Below are 16,045 nucleotides of genomic sequence, written 5' to 3' on the forward strand. Positions count from 1 at the left end.
ATGAATGACTATAATGCGCAGTACGAGGTCCCGCCGATGGCCGCTTCGTACCTTCGTGCACAAAATATCCCCACGTTCCCATTGTCTTCTCCTATAAAAGAAGAAATCTACACCCCTTTCGAATCACCCGACAGTTCGCAATTGGCAGCGGCAGCACCAGCACAGGACAAAGAAAACCCTTCTTCCTGGTCCGAGGACTATTTTACTCTGGGACAAACTCGTTTTGAAGCCAGCAATGCGAAACGGTTTGTTGGCCAAACGGAGGATAAAGAGAAGCTTCTTGGCGAAAACTCTCAAGCCCCCCGTCCCAGCCGTTGGGATTCCATTAAACGTCCCGGTCGAACTATCATGAAACGAAACCCTAAGGAGGCCGCAACGAACAAGAAAACGCGCCCTGGGCTCAACCTCGTCACGAACTTTTCCAATGATACGAAGTATAGACGGGATGCGGTGTCGAAGCGTCGGCAGTCGGCTGGTGGGAGAGGATATATTGACCTGAATGACCTGAGGTTTCTCTCGAAGGGGAAAGAAACTTCTGCTAGGCCAGCACCTGCGAACAGACTGCTGCCGGAACGGAAACTGTCGTCAACAAGGGGTTATGGGGAGATCAAAGACGATGTTGAAGATACCTCACAGGGCGTGCAGGCCACTTCCTTTGTTAAGCAAATGAAGAAATCTCCCCTGGATGCCTTGCGGGTTTCTCCTAGCAAAACGCAGGATTTATCGCCCTCCGACCGCCCTATTATGATTGGACTGAGTGTTCCATACCGCGACGCCGCTAGCCCGGGAAAAACAAAAAAGCTCGCGGGTGACAGCACTCCGGCTAAGAACAACGTTGGGACCCCAAACAGCCAAAGAAGCACAAATACTACGCCGATTACCCCGACCATCATCATCACGCCCGCGAGAGAGGATAATCCTTGGGATACCTTTAGCAGTGGAAGCCCGGAAGCACGCCGAACACGACCTCCGTCGAGCGTCTATTCTCAACCGACGCCGCGGGTGAAAGATGGACGCCCACTGTCGATAATCCCACCGGTCCCTGCCATTCCTGCCTCACATTCCTTCACAAAACCCGCTGAGGCTCGTGAGGTATTTGACGACCAAGTTTCAACCCCTGCGCGAAGAAATCGTGCTTTTTCTGTGGGGACAGTTTTCGAAGATGACTCGCCGGACTGTCGACGGACGGGTCGTCCGCGATCTTTGTCGGATGAAAGTAAACTGCAGGCGGGGATACCCAGCAGATACAGCATGGACACCATCGCTACAAGACCGCGGTCGCAAGGGTGGTGGAACTTGTTGCTCTCCCCGCTCCTGTCAAGATCAAACACCATCGCCAGTAAAATGAGTTTAAGGTCACCCCAAGATGAAACACCGCCGGCTATCCCCCCGTTTCCGTTTGCTGTTTCACAGCAGCTGCAAGTTCACGTTAATAACAACAATAATAATAAGTACGGGGAGAAACAGTTCGGCGAGGAAGTTTCTTTCTTTTCACCAGATACCCCGTATAGCGGTGAGGAGAAAGAGAGCGTTTGGGCATCTGCCGCAGGCACTGTTGGCAAACCGAGTGGTGAACGTGAAGGATCCAGCTCTGATGATGATGAGTGGGACGATGATGATTGCTCACAGCCGTCTTCATGGAAATCGAGGAACAAGTCTTCTCACATTTCCACAGTTTCTGCACAGACCATTCCCTTCATGATCTCCAGCCCTACTTCCGCTGGCTATACCCAGGAACAATTTCACCAGAGTGTACACAACTACTTTATTCCCACAAAACAAAGCCCACCACCACCATTGCCGTCTACGAGCCATTTTACTGGATTTTCTAGCAACAGCAACGTCGCCGCTTTTCCACCTGTGCCTGGAGAGAACGTTCAAATCCAGAATCAAAATCCCAACAACCCATTTTTCCAACGATTCGTAGAGAGCATACGGAGCGGAGCGGAGCCAAGGGAACGCTCGAATTCTGATTCAACTGTGATCGAAGACGAACCGGATGTTTCCCCCAACGTTCGCCAAGCTACGGTAACTCCCTTTCTCAGAGCTGCGCCAATAGGGCCTTTCCAGACTGGCCCAACGGGACCTCTGCCACCGATCCCTCGACGGGTGTCCCCCCCACACAAGATCACTGAAAACTCACCAAGTATAAGCGTCGGAACGTCAAGCACCCAACCTCCGCCTTACTCTCCGCCTAACAAGGTCACAAAGGTTCGGCGGTATAGAGCTATCTTGCCTTCCGATTTGCACCCGCAGCCTCAATCACCAGGACCTCTATCCCCCGAAGGACAGACACAAATGGCGTCGAGAGGTGGAATACTCCTGTCCAGTATGCGGCAAGCCCAGGCCCCGCAGCCCCCAGCAGCAACGTACCACGCCAGGAATGATCCTCTACCGCGAGGTGTTTTACCGCCCCGTCTGCCAAACAATCCTGTCCACCTCTCGGACATCGAGAGGCCCGGGGATGTACGAGCACAGAACGAATCTAGGCGTCAGAGGTTAGAACGCGAGGACCGAATGGCTAGGAAGGTCGGCGGCCTGTGGCGTGGCAGGGGCTGTTTGAGTACCAGAGGCTGCTTTGGTAGATCTGGTCGAGAAGGCAGAAAGAGACGCCGGTGGTACATGTGCATTGCAGTTGTTTTAATCATTATCATTATTGTCAGTGTTGTGCTCGCTATCACCCTCACGAGAAAGCGTGATGATGTACCCGAGTCACGCTGGTTGAACCTGACGGGCTATCCACCCATGCCAACTGGGGTCTCAACCATTGCGGGCCCAAATGCAGCCGTCGCGAACTCCGGGTGCATACGCCCAACATCGATGTGGAGCTGTGCGTTGCCAAAGGAAAACCAGGATGCAAACAAGCCCTATGACCCGGACCAACCGAACTTCAGGATTCAGATCAATTTCCAGAACGGCACCTTTTCTCATAGCACAGTCCCTTTAAACAGGAAACGATCGACCTTCACATTCCCGGATAATTTGGGCTCCAGCCGTCGTCGATCGCTGCAGGAACGGAGCGGCGGATTGTCTCCGATCCCTGCCCCACCGGGACTCGAAGAACAGGCATTCCTGGGAAACACGTCTGATGGAGTAACTGCACCATTTGCGGGGGAAGATACGCCGTTTTTCGCAACCTTCCTCTCTCCAGAGCCGATAAAAATATCTACCCGCCAACGGCGCGCAGACACCCCTCCACCACATGGCACTGACGCCGATGACCTACGGGACGCCATCCCCGACCCAGCGCACAACCCCGACGGGACTGCCGCACCCGCAAACCTCCTCCCGCTCCCTATCGCCCAGCCGATCCGTCTGTATGACCGCGGTCTCCCTACCGAACACTACGGCTTCTACACCTACTTCGACCGCTCCATTTTCCTCAAAGCCGACAGGCCACTGACCAACGACTCCGTTCTAGCCGTAGCGCCCGACGACCAAAACGGCGGCTCAACGCGCTCCGCCGCTCGCACCCGCTGCACCTGGACGCAGACCCGGTTCCTCGTGCAGATCTGGACGCAGCCTTCGCAGAATAGCATGGGCCTGATTCCGCTGCAGCCATCGCCAACCCCAACGCCGGGCTCTTCCTCTCCTCCCGCGCCCGAGTCACCCACGGCAGCACCCTTCCCCACCGCCGCGACAGACTTCACGCGCCCGGGCTCCTTCCCCTACCCCATCACCATCGTCTTGGACAGACACGGCGGCGATCCAAAGTCCAAGATGGTCTACTGCTACCAGCTCGATTTGGAGCAACGGTACGTGTTATCTTCGAAGACGCTGCAGGTGGAGGATCGGGGGTACGGGGGCCAGCTGGTCAACCCGGGGTCGTTGCTTGGTGGGAGCGCGAGGGGTACTTCCTCAGCAGGGGGATTTGATGGCGGCACCGGGGGATGCCGGTGCGAGTGGCGGAATTGGCTGGCGGTGCGATGAGATTGGCGGCGTGTGACGGTGTATTTGTAAAAGTGTTAACATATATATAAATGGTTATTGCATTATTTCCTATCTATTGATGTCCTCCGTGCTGTGTTTGCCTGAATGGCCCTGATTGGCTTTGGTTTGCCTTTGATTTGATGTCCGTGATTTGAGTACTGAAAATGGTTTATGTTGAAAATTATTCCATCTTCATGGGGTTGTTCAGCTTGTACAGTCCTTGCTGTAAATATTTATGTACTGCATTATGCTTGATTGAAAATAATTTATCCGTTTTTCGCCTCTAATGTTCCTTATGTATGTATGTAGGTGCCGGGTTTTTTGTCTTTTTTGTCTTCTCTTGCTTTTTGTTATCTTCATTTTGTACGGTAGTTACTTTGATGATATGAATCTTGATTATATTTGCAGCGGTACATAACTAGTTAACTAGTTAGAGGCATAGTTAACTATGTCATTTCCCCATTCGAGCGTTGAACGGCTGTGTGAGCACAGCCCCAGCCTCGGTCGGGGTTAACTTACATGCATATATGTTTAATGTTTCCTAGTAGCGGGCTTGTGGCTCACGGGCGAATATTCACCTTTATCCAGCACGGCGGGGCCTCCGCGAAAATGTAACATTATTACTAGTAGACCAGGAATGCCAACGGGCGACGCTCCAACCTTAAGCATCGGCGGAGGTCCCCACCCCCGCCCACCATCCTGGGCTGCGCAAGAGTTGGGTGGAGGGGCGTTTCTGAGACTTGAGTAGGAGAGCGTTAAACATAACTAATGAATCCTGTATATTGCTTGGTCGATATGGGCGGGGATGTTTGTGGGGTTGATTGTTCGGCTTGGCTTGTTTTGCGGCAGGAAGTGCCCGGTCGGCTTCTTTTGCCCCCGAAAATATAACGCTTATTGTATTCACCATTATTCTACTAGAGCACGGTGTCACTTGATGAGATACCAACTTACTGCTGCTATCTTTGATGTTCTGCAGGTGTGTGGGGTGAGGATGAGCGAGGGTGAGTTTCCGTCGGCAGCAAACCAGGAACTGCTTGCTGTCTCCCATTCTGATTGCCTCGTGCTGCACGATCCCAGCAAGAAGCTCACGCTCCTCCTCTGCAGAAGTGAGAGCCAGGCGACGATGTTCAGCCCGGCCAATGAGCTGGTGCCCGAGCTGCGGGGGGGCTTGCGGCCAAGATGCGAGCGGCGCAACGTCTTGGCGCAGGCCCAGCGGCTCGGCGGTCAATCTCGAGTGAGAATTGGTATAACCACCAACACGGCCGGTCTAGTGGGCGCCTGAGTTGATTGGTACCTCTGGATTATTCCTGGGATGCCTATGTTGGAAAATTCAGGGTTGATAGAATTCCTGCGTTTTCCGTTGTTGGTAGTTCGTTTGTGGGTAGGTCAAACATTTATTCCGCTCCTGGGAACCCTAACAATATAAATACCTTGATATGAATACCGTATCCATTGCATCGAGCATCTGCAGGGTGGCGGAGGATCTCCTTATGGCCTCTCCCTGGAACACGAGGGATGATCCCCCAGTGTTCACTCGGTCCGCTCTGTGAAGCATCTCTCGCACCCTTTTTCCTTGTTTGAGGTGCGGAGTCTGGCAGAAGGGCCTTGGCGTCCCACCCCTGGACAGATGTCATTCTCCTGCTTGGGTGTTTTGCGCACGAGAGGATTGGCACGATTGGCACTGTTGGCTGAGGGCCCCGTATCCAGCCATCATGCTGGGGTCTGCCCCAAATTTCGAATCGAAGCTTGGCATGCTCAGTCTGGCATTCGCCATGATGCTATGATGGAGTTGATTCCTGTTGTCATACTATGTAAGATTTGGGAGTGAGGGGTGGAAATAAAGATCCGCAGTCACCCCAAATCCCCTGGTCCTTTGTGTTCTGCTCCTTTCTCCCATCTCCTGCGGGCGACATCCCTCCCCTCTTCTTTGGCAGACACTTCCCCGCCCCATTTCGAGGCCTTCCCATCAAACCCCAGTAGCAATGTCGTCCAACGACCTGAGGGAGGAAGCTCTCTCGACAGAGAAGACCCGGCCCCTGAAGCACGTCCAGAGTCCTGGCGTGGTTGAGACAATGGAGCGGGTGGAAGAGCCAAAGAAAACCCTGTGGGAGAAAGTGAAAACGCCCGGCTCGGTATACCAGATTCTTATCTCTGCTGCCATCGCCATCGCGGTCGGTTTCGCTGTGAACACAACGGTGGACAAAGTGCCTGTTGCCGCTGTCGATCTCTGCGGCATTCCTGGCCGAATCTGGTTGCGCGCTCTCAAAGCTATTGGTAAGTGCGGTATACACAAGAACAACATGTATCCTGTGGTCCCCCCTCTCTCCTCGCCAAATAAAATTAAATATCCAACAAAAATGAATGTGAAAAAAAAAAAAGAAAAGAAAAGAAAAAGAAAAACGAATAAAAAGGAAATTGTTTCATTATTCGTCGAATCTTTGCTGATTTCTCGTTAGTCCTACCGTTGATCGTGGTCTCTCTGATCCTGGCCGTTCAGCGGCTGCGGGAGATGTCGCGCGGTGGAGCACTTCTAGCTCGCTGGACTATTGGATACTACCTTTTTACCACGCTGGTCGCAATCATGCACAGCACAATCCTCGTGGCATTGATCTGGAGCAAGCAGTTTTCCGAGGTCGACCCTGAATCGCGCACTGTCGATAAGGACCTGCAAAAAGACATCGACTCACGTTCCGCCTACCAGGCGCATGATATTGTCGTCGAGCTCTTCGACACCCTTGTGCCGGACAACATTGTCGCCGCGTTTGCAAACAACATCCTCCTTGGTGTTCTCGTGGCGTCCATTATTCTTGGCTATATGATTAAGGACCCTGCCACCTCGTCGATCCTGCGGGTCGTAAGGGAGATTGAAGGTCTCATCACCGTCGCCATCACTTTCCTTATCAACATGGCACCGATTGGGATTTTCTTCCTGATCATGCCGAACCTGTTCAAGCTCGATATCAAGGAGGTCGGCATCAATTTGGGTCTGTTGATAGGAGCTGGTCTCTCCGGCATGGCCATTCAACTGGTTATTGTATACCCCATCCTCTACTTTGCTGTTATCAGGGGGAATCCTTTCACATACTGGTTCCGCAATTCTCCGGCGTGGATTACCGCGTGGGGCACGGCATCGTCCGCAGCACAATGCCGGTGACACTCAAATGTCTTCAAGCTCGTGGGGTGCCAGACACTATCGCCAAGTTTGCAATTCCGCTTGGTACCTTGGTAAATATGGACGGGTATGTTTTTCTAATGCCATTTGTAACATTTCCTCTATGAACACATCCTTCGATACGTGTGTGTAAACTTACACTTTCTTTCGCCTTCCCTTATAGAACCGCCATATACCTCCCAATAACTGTAACTTTCCTCGCCGCGACTCAGGGCCAGGTCATCACTCCTGGCCAGTACGTGGTAGTGTTCCTGACTTCGACGCTCGCATCGATAGGAACCACCCCAATCCCCAGTGCCTCCCTTGTTCTCATTATCATGATCGCCAACAGCATCAACGTTCAGGTGACGGGTATGTACGGAGTGATCACTGCCATTGACTGGTTTATGGACCGTTTTCGAACTATGGTTAATGTCACTGGAGATCTTTACGGTGCTGCCATTGTCACCAAGATCACAGGCATCAGAGACCCGATTGTTGGCGCTGATGGGACTATAATAGAGACGATTGACGAAGATGAAAATGGAAAGCGAAACAGCCAAGTTTAAATAATGAGAATAAAGCCTAAACAAAAAATGCGAAAAAAAAGAAAAAGAAAGAAAGGGGAATTGCTAGAGATGGAGGAGGGAAGGGGGTTAATGTATTTAATTAAATCCCATACTCTGGAAATATATATATGCAACATTTTCTCCCTATAGGCGGGGAAGCATGAGTGTAGGAAAATGTGAATTCCGAATCCCACAACAACATACATAATTCGACCAATTTCCCCCGGAAATATCAGTTTTTGCTCTCGCTGAAGTTATGTGAAGCGAAATTAGGTGTGCTTATGTGTACTTCTGTTTGTTCCTCTCATTTCTGAGATTGTCAAAGTACTGAGAAACATCTTTGGCTAGCAGGTTATGAGGGTACCTATCCGCACGGTAGAATTTGAATTAGCGACTGGGCGCTATGAAGGGGAATGGAGGTTAGAACAAAATAATGCTTACTCGCTGCGCTTCACTAGCTTTTGAACACAGAGGATATCACCATTTCCCAGTTCAGCCCGTTCGAAGGTTGAATTAGGGTCCACGTTGAGGATCATTGAAGGTTTTACTTCCTATGAGCTCGGTAGCAGTGTTGGCTTTGTCCATCAACCATCAACAATTTAATGGTGGGGTGAAAAAAAGATAGGAAAGAAGAAGCATGGAAAGAGGTTCGTGATGAATACTTACTTCATGAACTGAAAATCTCGAATCCTCTGGCCATTGCATTACTGTGAGGATGTGGGGGCGAACTGTGCTGTCTTTCCGAACGTAGATGGATGTGACACCGCACAGAGTCTGGTTGACCACGTCGAAATTTTTGATGAATATCAGGATCATGACTCCTCCATCTGTAGCTTGGGGTACAGGGGATGGTATCCTTGTGCCAGCGGGGCTCGTCTCAACCCATATATGTGGGTTGGGCCCGACAAATCCTACATCCAGGTATGCCTGCTCCATGGTAATGTTAGTGCGAAGTAAGGGTTCGTGGGGTCTGCGTGTTCCATTCTGGCGATTGATGCAGATCCATAGGGTACATTGCCCGTGCCCCAATCCCATTTTCTCAGCGACTTTTTGGATTAATTCGCTAACCAATGTTTCTTTACGGACGCGTAGGGTGGCTGTGCCACTATTACCCACGTTAGGGCTGGTCAAGTCGAAGCCGTCATGGAGACGGAACTGGGTGACTGAGGACAGAGTGATTTGCAAGTAGAGGTGTTGCTCTTCCTGCTCCTTTTTCAGACGCTCGGCTGCCTCCTGTTCTTGTAGAAATCCGTTTCCTATTACATTCGTAAAATGCATGTTAGAGTGATAAAATGTCCAACTGGAAATGTCGAGAACAACAGAGCAGGCGGCTAGCGAACACCTACTTATAGATTCAGGTACGTCCGCTGTGGTAACATCAGCAAGGATATCATTAATCCTTGATTTGCGGACATATATTAACATATATGCATTCGTAACCCGTCCTTCCCCTCCATAATTGTCTTCAATGGCATTCCTTAGCATGGCACGAGTAACCTGCTCATCGTCAAACTTAAAGAAAGGCATGTTTGCTGCAGGGCGTAAGAATACCCAGTAACGGCCGTGGTAGACACCACCACTGTGAACAACAACACCGGTCAATCGGTAAACCCATGATTCAGACCTATCGGTGTCGGCTGAAAGATATGGAGATGCATCAAATTCTTCTGGATAAGCGAAGAAATCATTGACTTTCACGAGTTGGCGCTGGGTCATGTCATATGCATATCTCTTTAAATGGAGATGGAGAACATCGGGCAAGGTTTCAAGGATAACGCCGCTAGTAGTTTTTTGAATACCGTTCGCTCTGTGCTCTTCGCTAACATTTTCGCGGATATATTCTGTCAAGCTTGCTTCGAGGGATTGGATATTCTGGACGTTGATGCTGATATCCCAGAAGTTTTCTATCTTTGACTGTTGGACACCGTCAAGAGAAACATAACTCTTAGTTTTGCCACGAAAGATGCCCGAAAAAGTAGGTTCTTCCAAAAATCGATCCATGAGCAGCCGAGCCATCTCATGGACATCTTGTTGCATAAAAAGATGTTGGGGGCCCCATCCAAGTGCTCTGGTGAGCTCCAGTGGGGACGCCGACTGATCATTGGTTTGTAAATGGTAGAACAGGCGTTGCAATGCCGACAGAAAGTGTTTCCACCTGATTTATCGTCATGTTGCAACTGGTAGGTAGCCTGGGTGCGGACTCTTAGTGTCCCTTAAAATGAACAATGTTTGACTTGCACATGGAACTTGGGCCGGCTTACCTTGCGGAATTTGTTCGTAAAATAAAAACACTGCAGTATAACGTTTAGGTACCCAGTGGAGCCAAGGTTTTTCAAACCAACGAAGCCGGTCGTTTTCTTTGAGTCGTAGCTGCTGGCGCCATTAGAGATCGTCTCAGAGTAGTCGACAAAGAGAATGCGCACTTATGAAACGTGTGCCATAAAACTCCGGTGTAATCTCTGATTACCCGAACGTAAGCGGTGATATTGGCCTCGTCGTTACCCAACAACGATGGTTTATCTCCAAGACGGCCTAACAGCTTTCGAAGTTCACAAAACTTTGTGAAGCCCCAATCTGGGTTGTCAATTGTGAAGCGAAAATTTGCCTCTAGAACAATGTAAATTAGACGATGCTGGAAAGAGGTTAGGGTGGATGGATACTTACGTTGTGAAATGTAGGCTTCTGGGCTAGTGGTATTCCACAGGACTAAAGAGAACTGGACACAGGCATTCCAGTGGACCGGTAGTTCTCCTTCATCAAAACCATGTTTAAGGTAGATAGATAAATGCTGGTTCTGCTGATTTCCATATGGGTGGAGGAGAACCCGCCTACTCGTATTAGGGTAGTCCAAAACTCTCTATATAACTTCTTGATCGACGACATACCATCTGGATCCACCGCACTCAAATTTCGGGCCCAGTTCCGTTTTTTCTAATTTCGTCCAGTTTGGTAAACACCAGGTGAAGTGGGATTGATCCGCCGTCTCCAAGGTCGGGTCGACTGGTAGCAACTTGGCCATCATGGCATCATCTGTAATTTCGTAACATGAAATTAACATCATACTTTTCTCCTTGACCCCTAGTCCACATCAAGTGTACACAGGAGGGAATCTCGTCCACGGGAGTGTCATGGAGAGGGCAACCATACAGTTGTTGGCCAAAGGGTTAGGTTCCTATTTGTTAACATCAGTTCGAAAGTCTATCCCTCTCTTCATGGTGGGAAATTCTCATTTTCGGCAAGATTATATCTCACATTTTCCATCGCTTGCGGCTGGCCGCTTTGCGACATTTGGGCAGCCATAAAATGATTGCAACGAAGTTCTGCCTCAATGGCTCTTGGAGAGGGCTCAAGGGATCAAGCAAAACAGCATTCCAGCAAAATCTCACAGGAGAATGTATTTTGGCAGTGCTAAAATTGTCCCATGGTTCCTGGTGGGTGGTGTTTGGGGTTGTCAACTGTGTTTATGTATGGAAGTGCAGGGGCCCGAAATGCGATGTTCTGCAGCATGGCTTGAGTCATCTCGTATCCACAAACTCCGCAGCGCCCAGAGATATGGCCACGCTCGGCGAGGTTCTGCTCTGCCTTGCCTCAGGATCAACTGTGCCTACCTGGACTTTTCTTTATTAGCTGGATTGTTTTGAATATGTGGAATGTTCTGAAGCCCCACCAGAATATTTGGTAAATAACTATAATTTTATAAAACTGAATTTTACACCGACCAAGATTTAATCATGTATGAAAACCTAAAGCAGAGCTCGAGCTAGCATCAATTGAACTTATTTGTTCGGGACCGAGTTGAGCGTGGTTAGAGAAGTTGATTTTCCATTTCTGCACACGTTCAACGACTGCACAGAGCCCCGTAACTCACTGGTGATTGTGATACTTCAACTTACGGGTTCATAGGCCGGGACGTAGTTATTCCGTTCCAATCCTGACCATGATGTAATATTGTATCAAGCCGTAATATTCCACTACATCCAGGTTCCTTTTGCACTGAACCAACCCTCGTTAGTCGTTACTCTCTCTATAGCATTATGGCATATTGCTACGACGCTATTGCGATGCTGAACATAGAGTAACGCAGGGAATTTGGTCCAACTTTGGTTCGGGATCTTGATTTTCAAGGGAAACAATGCCGCTTCGAAAACCTCCACCCAGCCCATCACTCCTCTCACCAACCGCATACGACGACGATGTTGATGCTATTTCTCTGAGATCGTTGTCCGATCAGGACTCTGATTCGGAAGACGATGAACTTATAAAAGGCTCTAGGACAACCCTGGAATTGTCCCAGCATGACAGAACTGTTCTGGAGGAGGAGGAAGAACGTGAGCGGCTTCTCGTTAAGCAAAGCCCAACACATGGGCTACGGAGGATATTCGGTCATGATAATGGCAGCAGCGTGCGCATTGGGAAGCAGGAGAGGAGAAGGCAACGACGTCTACAGCGAAGAGCAGATCGGATAAAGCGTATGGAAGAGAAAGGAGAGGAGATGGGTCTGATGTTCGAGATGGAAGAAGGCAACATTGATGACAATACAAGCTCCCATTCGTCGGGAGGGTCTTCGATTTTGATTCATCCTGGTTACAAATCGGTATGAAATCCTATGTCCCTGGTTTTGATGCCGACAATGCTGTTTGTCTTGTGATTCTTGGCTACTCTTGCTAATTCATATATCTCCGCTTTAGTCGAGGGGTTCATGGTGTTTCAAGGTATCCATATTATCTACGGGGATTGTGGTTTTATTCCTTATTCTATACTTGGGCGCATACAAGGAATCAAGCAGTTTCCGATCCGCCCGCCAGCCACGCACCCTGTTGTCGAATGGCACCTCTCTCTTCGCTCCAACAACGATTTTGATCTCCTTGGATGGTTTTCGAGCCGACTTTCTCAATCGCGGTCTTACTCCAGCCCTCAATTCCTTTATCGCCAACGGAATTTCCCCAGCCTACATGCTTCCCAGTTTCCCTAGTGTAACATTCCCAAATCATTTTACACTAGTGACTGGGCTTTACCCTGAAAGCCATGGTATCGTGGGTAATTCCTTCTGGGATCCGGTCCTGCGGGAAGATTTTTATTATACTGATCCGGCAAGAAGCCTGGATCCAAAGTGGTGGACTGCAGAACCAGTGTGGGTGACTGCTGAAAAGCAAGGGGTTCGCACAGCGATTCACATGTGGCCAGGTTCGGAAGCCCACATCGGTAACATTGAACCCACGTACCTTGATAAATTTAATGCAAAAGAGGACTTAGCTAGCAAAGCCAAGAGAGTGCTCTCATTTTTGGACTTGCCTGGCGACCAAGAAGCACAGGACCTGTCATCGGATACTGATAGACGACCACAACTAATAGCCGCTTATGTGCCTCACGTTGATTCTGATGGACATACTTTCGGTCCGAATAGTACTGAAATCCGAAGTACGTTAGCTCGTGTGGATGAAATGCTTGCAGAAATTTTCAAAGGGCTTCACAGTCGCAATCTGACCGACGTGGTCAATATCGTCGTCGTATCTGACCATGGTATGGCCACTACTTCAACTGATCGTCTTGTCCAGTTAGACGATATCATTGACGTGGATTTGGTGGACCGCCTTGATGGATGGCCCCTTCAGGGCATCCGTCCTAAAAGACCTGAAGATCTAGAAATACTGAAGCAGCAGCTGGCGGAATCATCCAAACAATACAATGACTCCATCGATGTTTACACTCGGGAAACGATGCCTGATCGCTATCACTTCTCCAGTAACGATCGTATTGCGCCGTTATGGGTAGTACCAAAAACAGGGTGGGCGGTCGTTGAAAAGTCAACCTTCAATGTTCAGGATGCGAAAATGAAGAAAACAGTTTATCACCCGAGAGGCCTTCATGGATATGATCACGAACACCCTCTCATGAGAGCAATTTTTGTTGCTCGCGGCCCTAAGTTCCCTCACCACCCCAATAGCCGTGTGGAAAATTTCCGTAAGTTCTACCCCTCTAGCAAATCTTACGGCTTAAAACCAAACTAAAAGGATGCACGCTAGAAAATACCGAAGTATACAATATCATCTGTGACTCCTTGGAAATAGAAGCCCACCCAAATAACGGAACTCTCCGCCTCCCTCTAAATCCTATTGGTTTTCATTCCCCCGAAGACTTTCCAAGTGCCAATTCACCAGATGATCCTCCCATTAATACAGGCCCTAGCAGTGCTGTTATTACCTCCAAACTCCAAATAACTGCTTCCAGCAATTCGCCAACAACGATACTGAATTCTGGCTCACCGGATCCTACATCCACGCCCAAACATGGCGAAAAAGACACCAGCGCTTCGACGAGCTCGTCATCATTGTGGGACAAATTTCTCGATAGAATCCAATGGTTAAAGAATTGGGCCCAAGGTTTTCTAGACTCTGTTGATAGATAGCGTACGATACTCCATACTCCGTTTCATTTTCGATTTTCCCTCGAGGTATAGTATCTCCTCCCATCCCCTTGTACGTTTCATATGCTACCCTGCATTTTTGTTTGTATCATGCACGATACCCAACGCGGCATTTACCATTTGCAAATCATGGCATTACATTAAATTTGTTTAGCTTTCACACTGCTCGCATCCGGGTATTTTTTTGCCTTTGGTTTTGATTTCCTTTTTCTTCCTTTGTTTTGGCTCTTTCCCCTATTTTTCATTTCCATCCTATAGGCTCCCTTGCGATAGAAAATTTCTGCTTCTATTTAGTAGACTTAATTCGTCCGCGGACGTGATATCTAGAATATTTGGTTGCCATTCAACTTTCTTCGCTAGCCAATTTTCCTTATTTCAATCATTGCAGACGAAATTCGCCTATGTGAAAAAAGAAAAGCTGCACGGCTCAAATTATCTATTTCCTCGCATAGTTATATCGTCTAATGATAGTGGTAACCATCGTCCTGGGCTTTACCCATGAGTGACCATGAATTCCAGGCGACTGGCGAATGCCACAACATCCACCTCCTCTGGGGTGAACAACATCATATCCACAGCTGGAGACAACCTGGGTGGGTCTCCACCTCATTCGACTGGTTTGGACCCCTGGTGGTTTGTACATATTTGGGGGTGGCCACCAAATTGAGGCCAACTCAGTCTGATGGATGTCCCCTTATAGGGAGTGCCATTGGGGCAGCAGAACCCTCGCCATTGCCATGAAGTTGACCACCGCTTCTGACACTATTCCTTCCTGGTCATACATGAATTGCCTGGATTTTATAACTGGCATTCTCATGGCCTCCGAACCGAAACGATGGTCTCCTAAGCATGTGATGGCCATTCGACCTCGAGGCGCATCCAGTCCTCGCACTCGGTTGTCCGTATAGAATGGGGAGTCCGGCTGGCCTGCTGGCAGCCGCGGTTCAAGACCCTCTTCTAACTTGGTACAATGTCTTCAACCGCATGTTTTTGTGGAACTATGGAGATGTGAGAGAAGCTGTAGAATCCGAATTTAGATGGAGTCTGGCAAGACCTGACGGCTGTTATGGAACTAATCGACTCCTTGCGTATCTGGTCTCCCCATCCCTCACTTCTTTACCAGTCAACACGGAGATTATTTCGGAACCACCAAGACTAGTACGCTACTAGTTCCTCTCTCTAGGGACTATTTGAATGGTTCACAAGATTAATGAGCGCATTGTCCTGAAAATACCCCAAGTAACGATGCTTGCGGCCCTCTCGTTGAGGAACACAGCGCATCCCCACAATTGCGCACGGCTTTCTAGTGTTCCCAGGTAAATTCCTTCCATGTCTTAGTGGCGGCCTGCTAAATTAGTACCTTCGAGTACGCATTATGCTCGTGAAGGCTGTAGCTGTTGCGATTGCATCGACATGCCGACGACGAAGGAGCCTACTGATCTAGTCAAAAAATAGATCATGGAACTAGCCGATAATACAGTCTGGTTGGAATCTCTTGGATACGCTTATATTGATATCCGACCTCCGAATCGGGTGTAAGCTGCTCTCAGAGGAAAACAAAGGGAGCGCCGAGGCGGTAAACAGCACATTCAACAGTATGTAGGAAATGGCGAAATGCATGTCAACGGATCCTTCAGCCTGGGGGCGGGAATTCAAGAATTCCCATATACAGAGGAGCATTCCTCATAGATACTAGAAGTGTGGGATTGGATTCCAATGTTTGTGACAGAATAACAACACAACTTCAAAAAAGCATTTTCTGTCTGTTTCCAAATGAGAAAGGACGGATCACTCATTAATTTAAATAAATGAAAATAAAGGAAGACAACAAGGGCAGATCAGGTATTGAGCTGCAGATATGGACTGCGCAGACGTCATTGTTGCAATTGATGCAAAGACTCTCAATTTTGAGTTCTAATTCACGATAGCGCCCGTGGCGCATTTTTCTAGAAGAATAGGGAGGGAGAGATA

General features: G+C 49.0%; 6 protein-coding genes across 6 annotated transcripts; 4 read left to right on the forward strand and 2 right to left on the reverse strand.

Moving 5' to 3' along the window:
• Nucleotides 1-3,930, forward strand: HCBG_09025 (uncharacterized protein; the record flags this gene model as incomplete). The annotated part of the gene is made up of 1 exon (XM_045436074.1): nucleotides 1-3,930. The coding sequence occupies one exon, from the start codon at nucleotides 1-3 to the stop codon at nucleotides 3,928-3,930; it is 3,930 nt and encodes a 1,309-aa protein (XP_045283226.1).
• Nucleotides 3,931-4,213: 283 nt separating this feature from the next.
• HCBG_09026 (uncharacterized protein) lies at nucleotides 4,214-5,564 on the reverse strand (the record flags this gene model as incomplete). Its single annotated transcript, XM_045436075.1, has 4 exons — nucleotides 4,214-4,348; nucleotides 4,495-4,634; nucleotides 4,882-5,197; nucleotides 5,361-5,564. 4 exons carry the CDS (start codon nucleotides 5,562-5,564, stop codon nucleotides 4,214-4,216), a joined length of 795 nt encoding a protein of 264 aa, XP_045283227.1.
• Nucleotides 5,565-5,912: 348 nt separating this feature from the next.
• Nucleotides 5,913-7,650, forward strand: HCBG_09027 (glutamate transporter 2A; the record flags this gene model as incomplete). The annotated part of the gene is made up of 4 exons (XM_045436076.1): nucleotides 5,913-6,204; nucleotides 6,387-6,964; nucleotides 6,997-7,169; nucleotides 7,266-7,650. The coding sequence occupies 4 exons, from the start codon at nucleotides 5,913-5,915 to the stop codon at nucleotides 7,648-7,650; spliced, it is 1,428 nt and encodes a 475-aa protein (XP_045283228.1).
• On the reverse strand, nucleotides 7,629-10,950 carry HCBG_09028 (ubiquitin carboxyl-terminal hydrolase; the record flags this gene model as incomplete). Its single annotated transcript, XM_045436077.1, has 10 exons — nucleotides 7,629-8,014; nucleotides 8,092-8,201; nucleotides 8,317-8,906; nucleotides 8,997-9,805; nucleotides 9,912-9,941; nucleotides 9,993-10,257; nucleotides 10,315-10,478; nucleotides 10,536-10,680; nucleotides 10,798-10,822; nucleotides 10,903-10,950. The coding sequence occupies 10 exons, from the start codon at nucleotides 10,948-10,950 to the stop codon at nucleotides 7,930-7,932; spliced, it is 2,271 nt and encodes a 756-aa protein (XP_045283229.1).
• Nucleotides 10,951-11,718: 768 nt separating this feature from the next.
• Nucleotides 11,719-14,436, forward strand: HCBG_09029 (type I phosphodiesterase/nucleotide pyrophosphatase; the record flags this gene model as incomplete). The annotated part of the gene is made up of 3 exons (XM_045436078.1): nucleotides 11,719-12,244; nucleotides 12,339-13,611; nucleotides 13,674-14,436. The coding sequence occupies 3 exons, from the start codon at nucleotides 11,783-11,785 to the stop codon at nucleotides 14,054-14,056; spliced, it is 2,118 nt and encodes a 705-aa protein (XP_045283230.1).
• A 136-nt stretch (nucleotides 14,437-14,572) lies between these two features.
• Nucleotides 14,573-14,982, forward strand: HCBG_09030 (uncharacterized protein; the record flags this gene model as incomplete). Its single annotated transcript, XM_045436079.1, has 2 exons — nucleotides 14,573-14,667; nucleotides 14,775-14,982. 2 exons carry the CDS (start codon nucleotides 14,573-14,575, stop codon nucleotides 14,980-14,982), a joined length of 303 nt encoding a protein of 100 aa, XP_045283231.1.
• Nucleotides 14,983-16,045: the final 1,063 nt, after the last annotated feature.

Source organism: Histoplasma capsulatum (assembly GCF_000150115.1).
Source record: "Histoplasma capsulatum G186AR genomic scaffold supercont2.20, whole genome shotgun sequence".
Lineage (NCBI taxonomy): Eukaryota > Fungi > Ascomycota > Eurotiomycetes > Onygenales > Ajellomycetaceae > Histoplasma > Histoplasma capsulatum.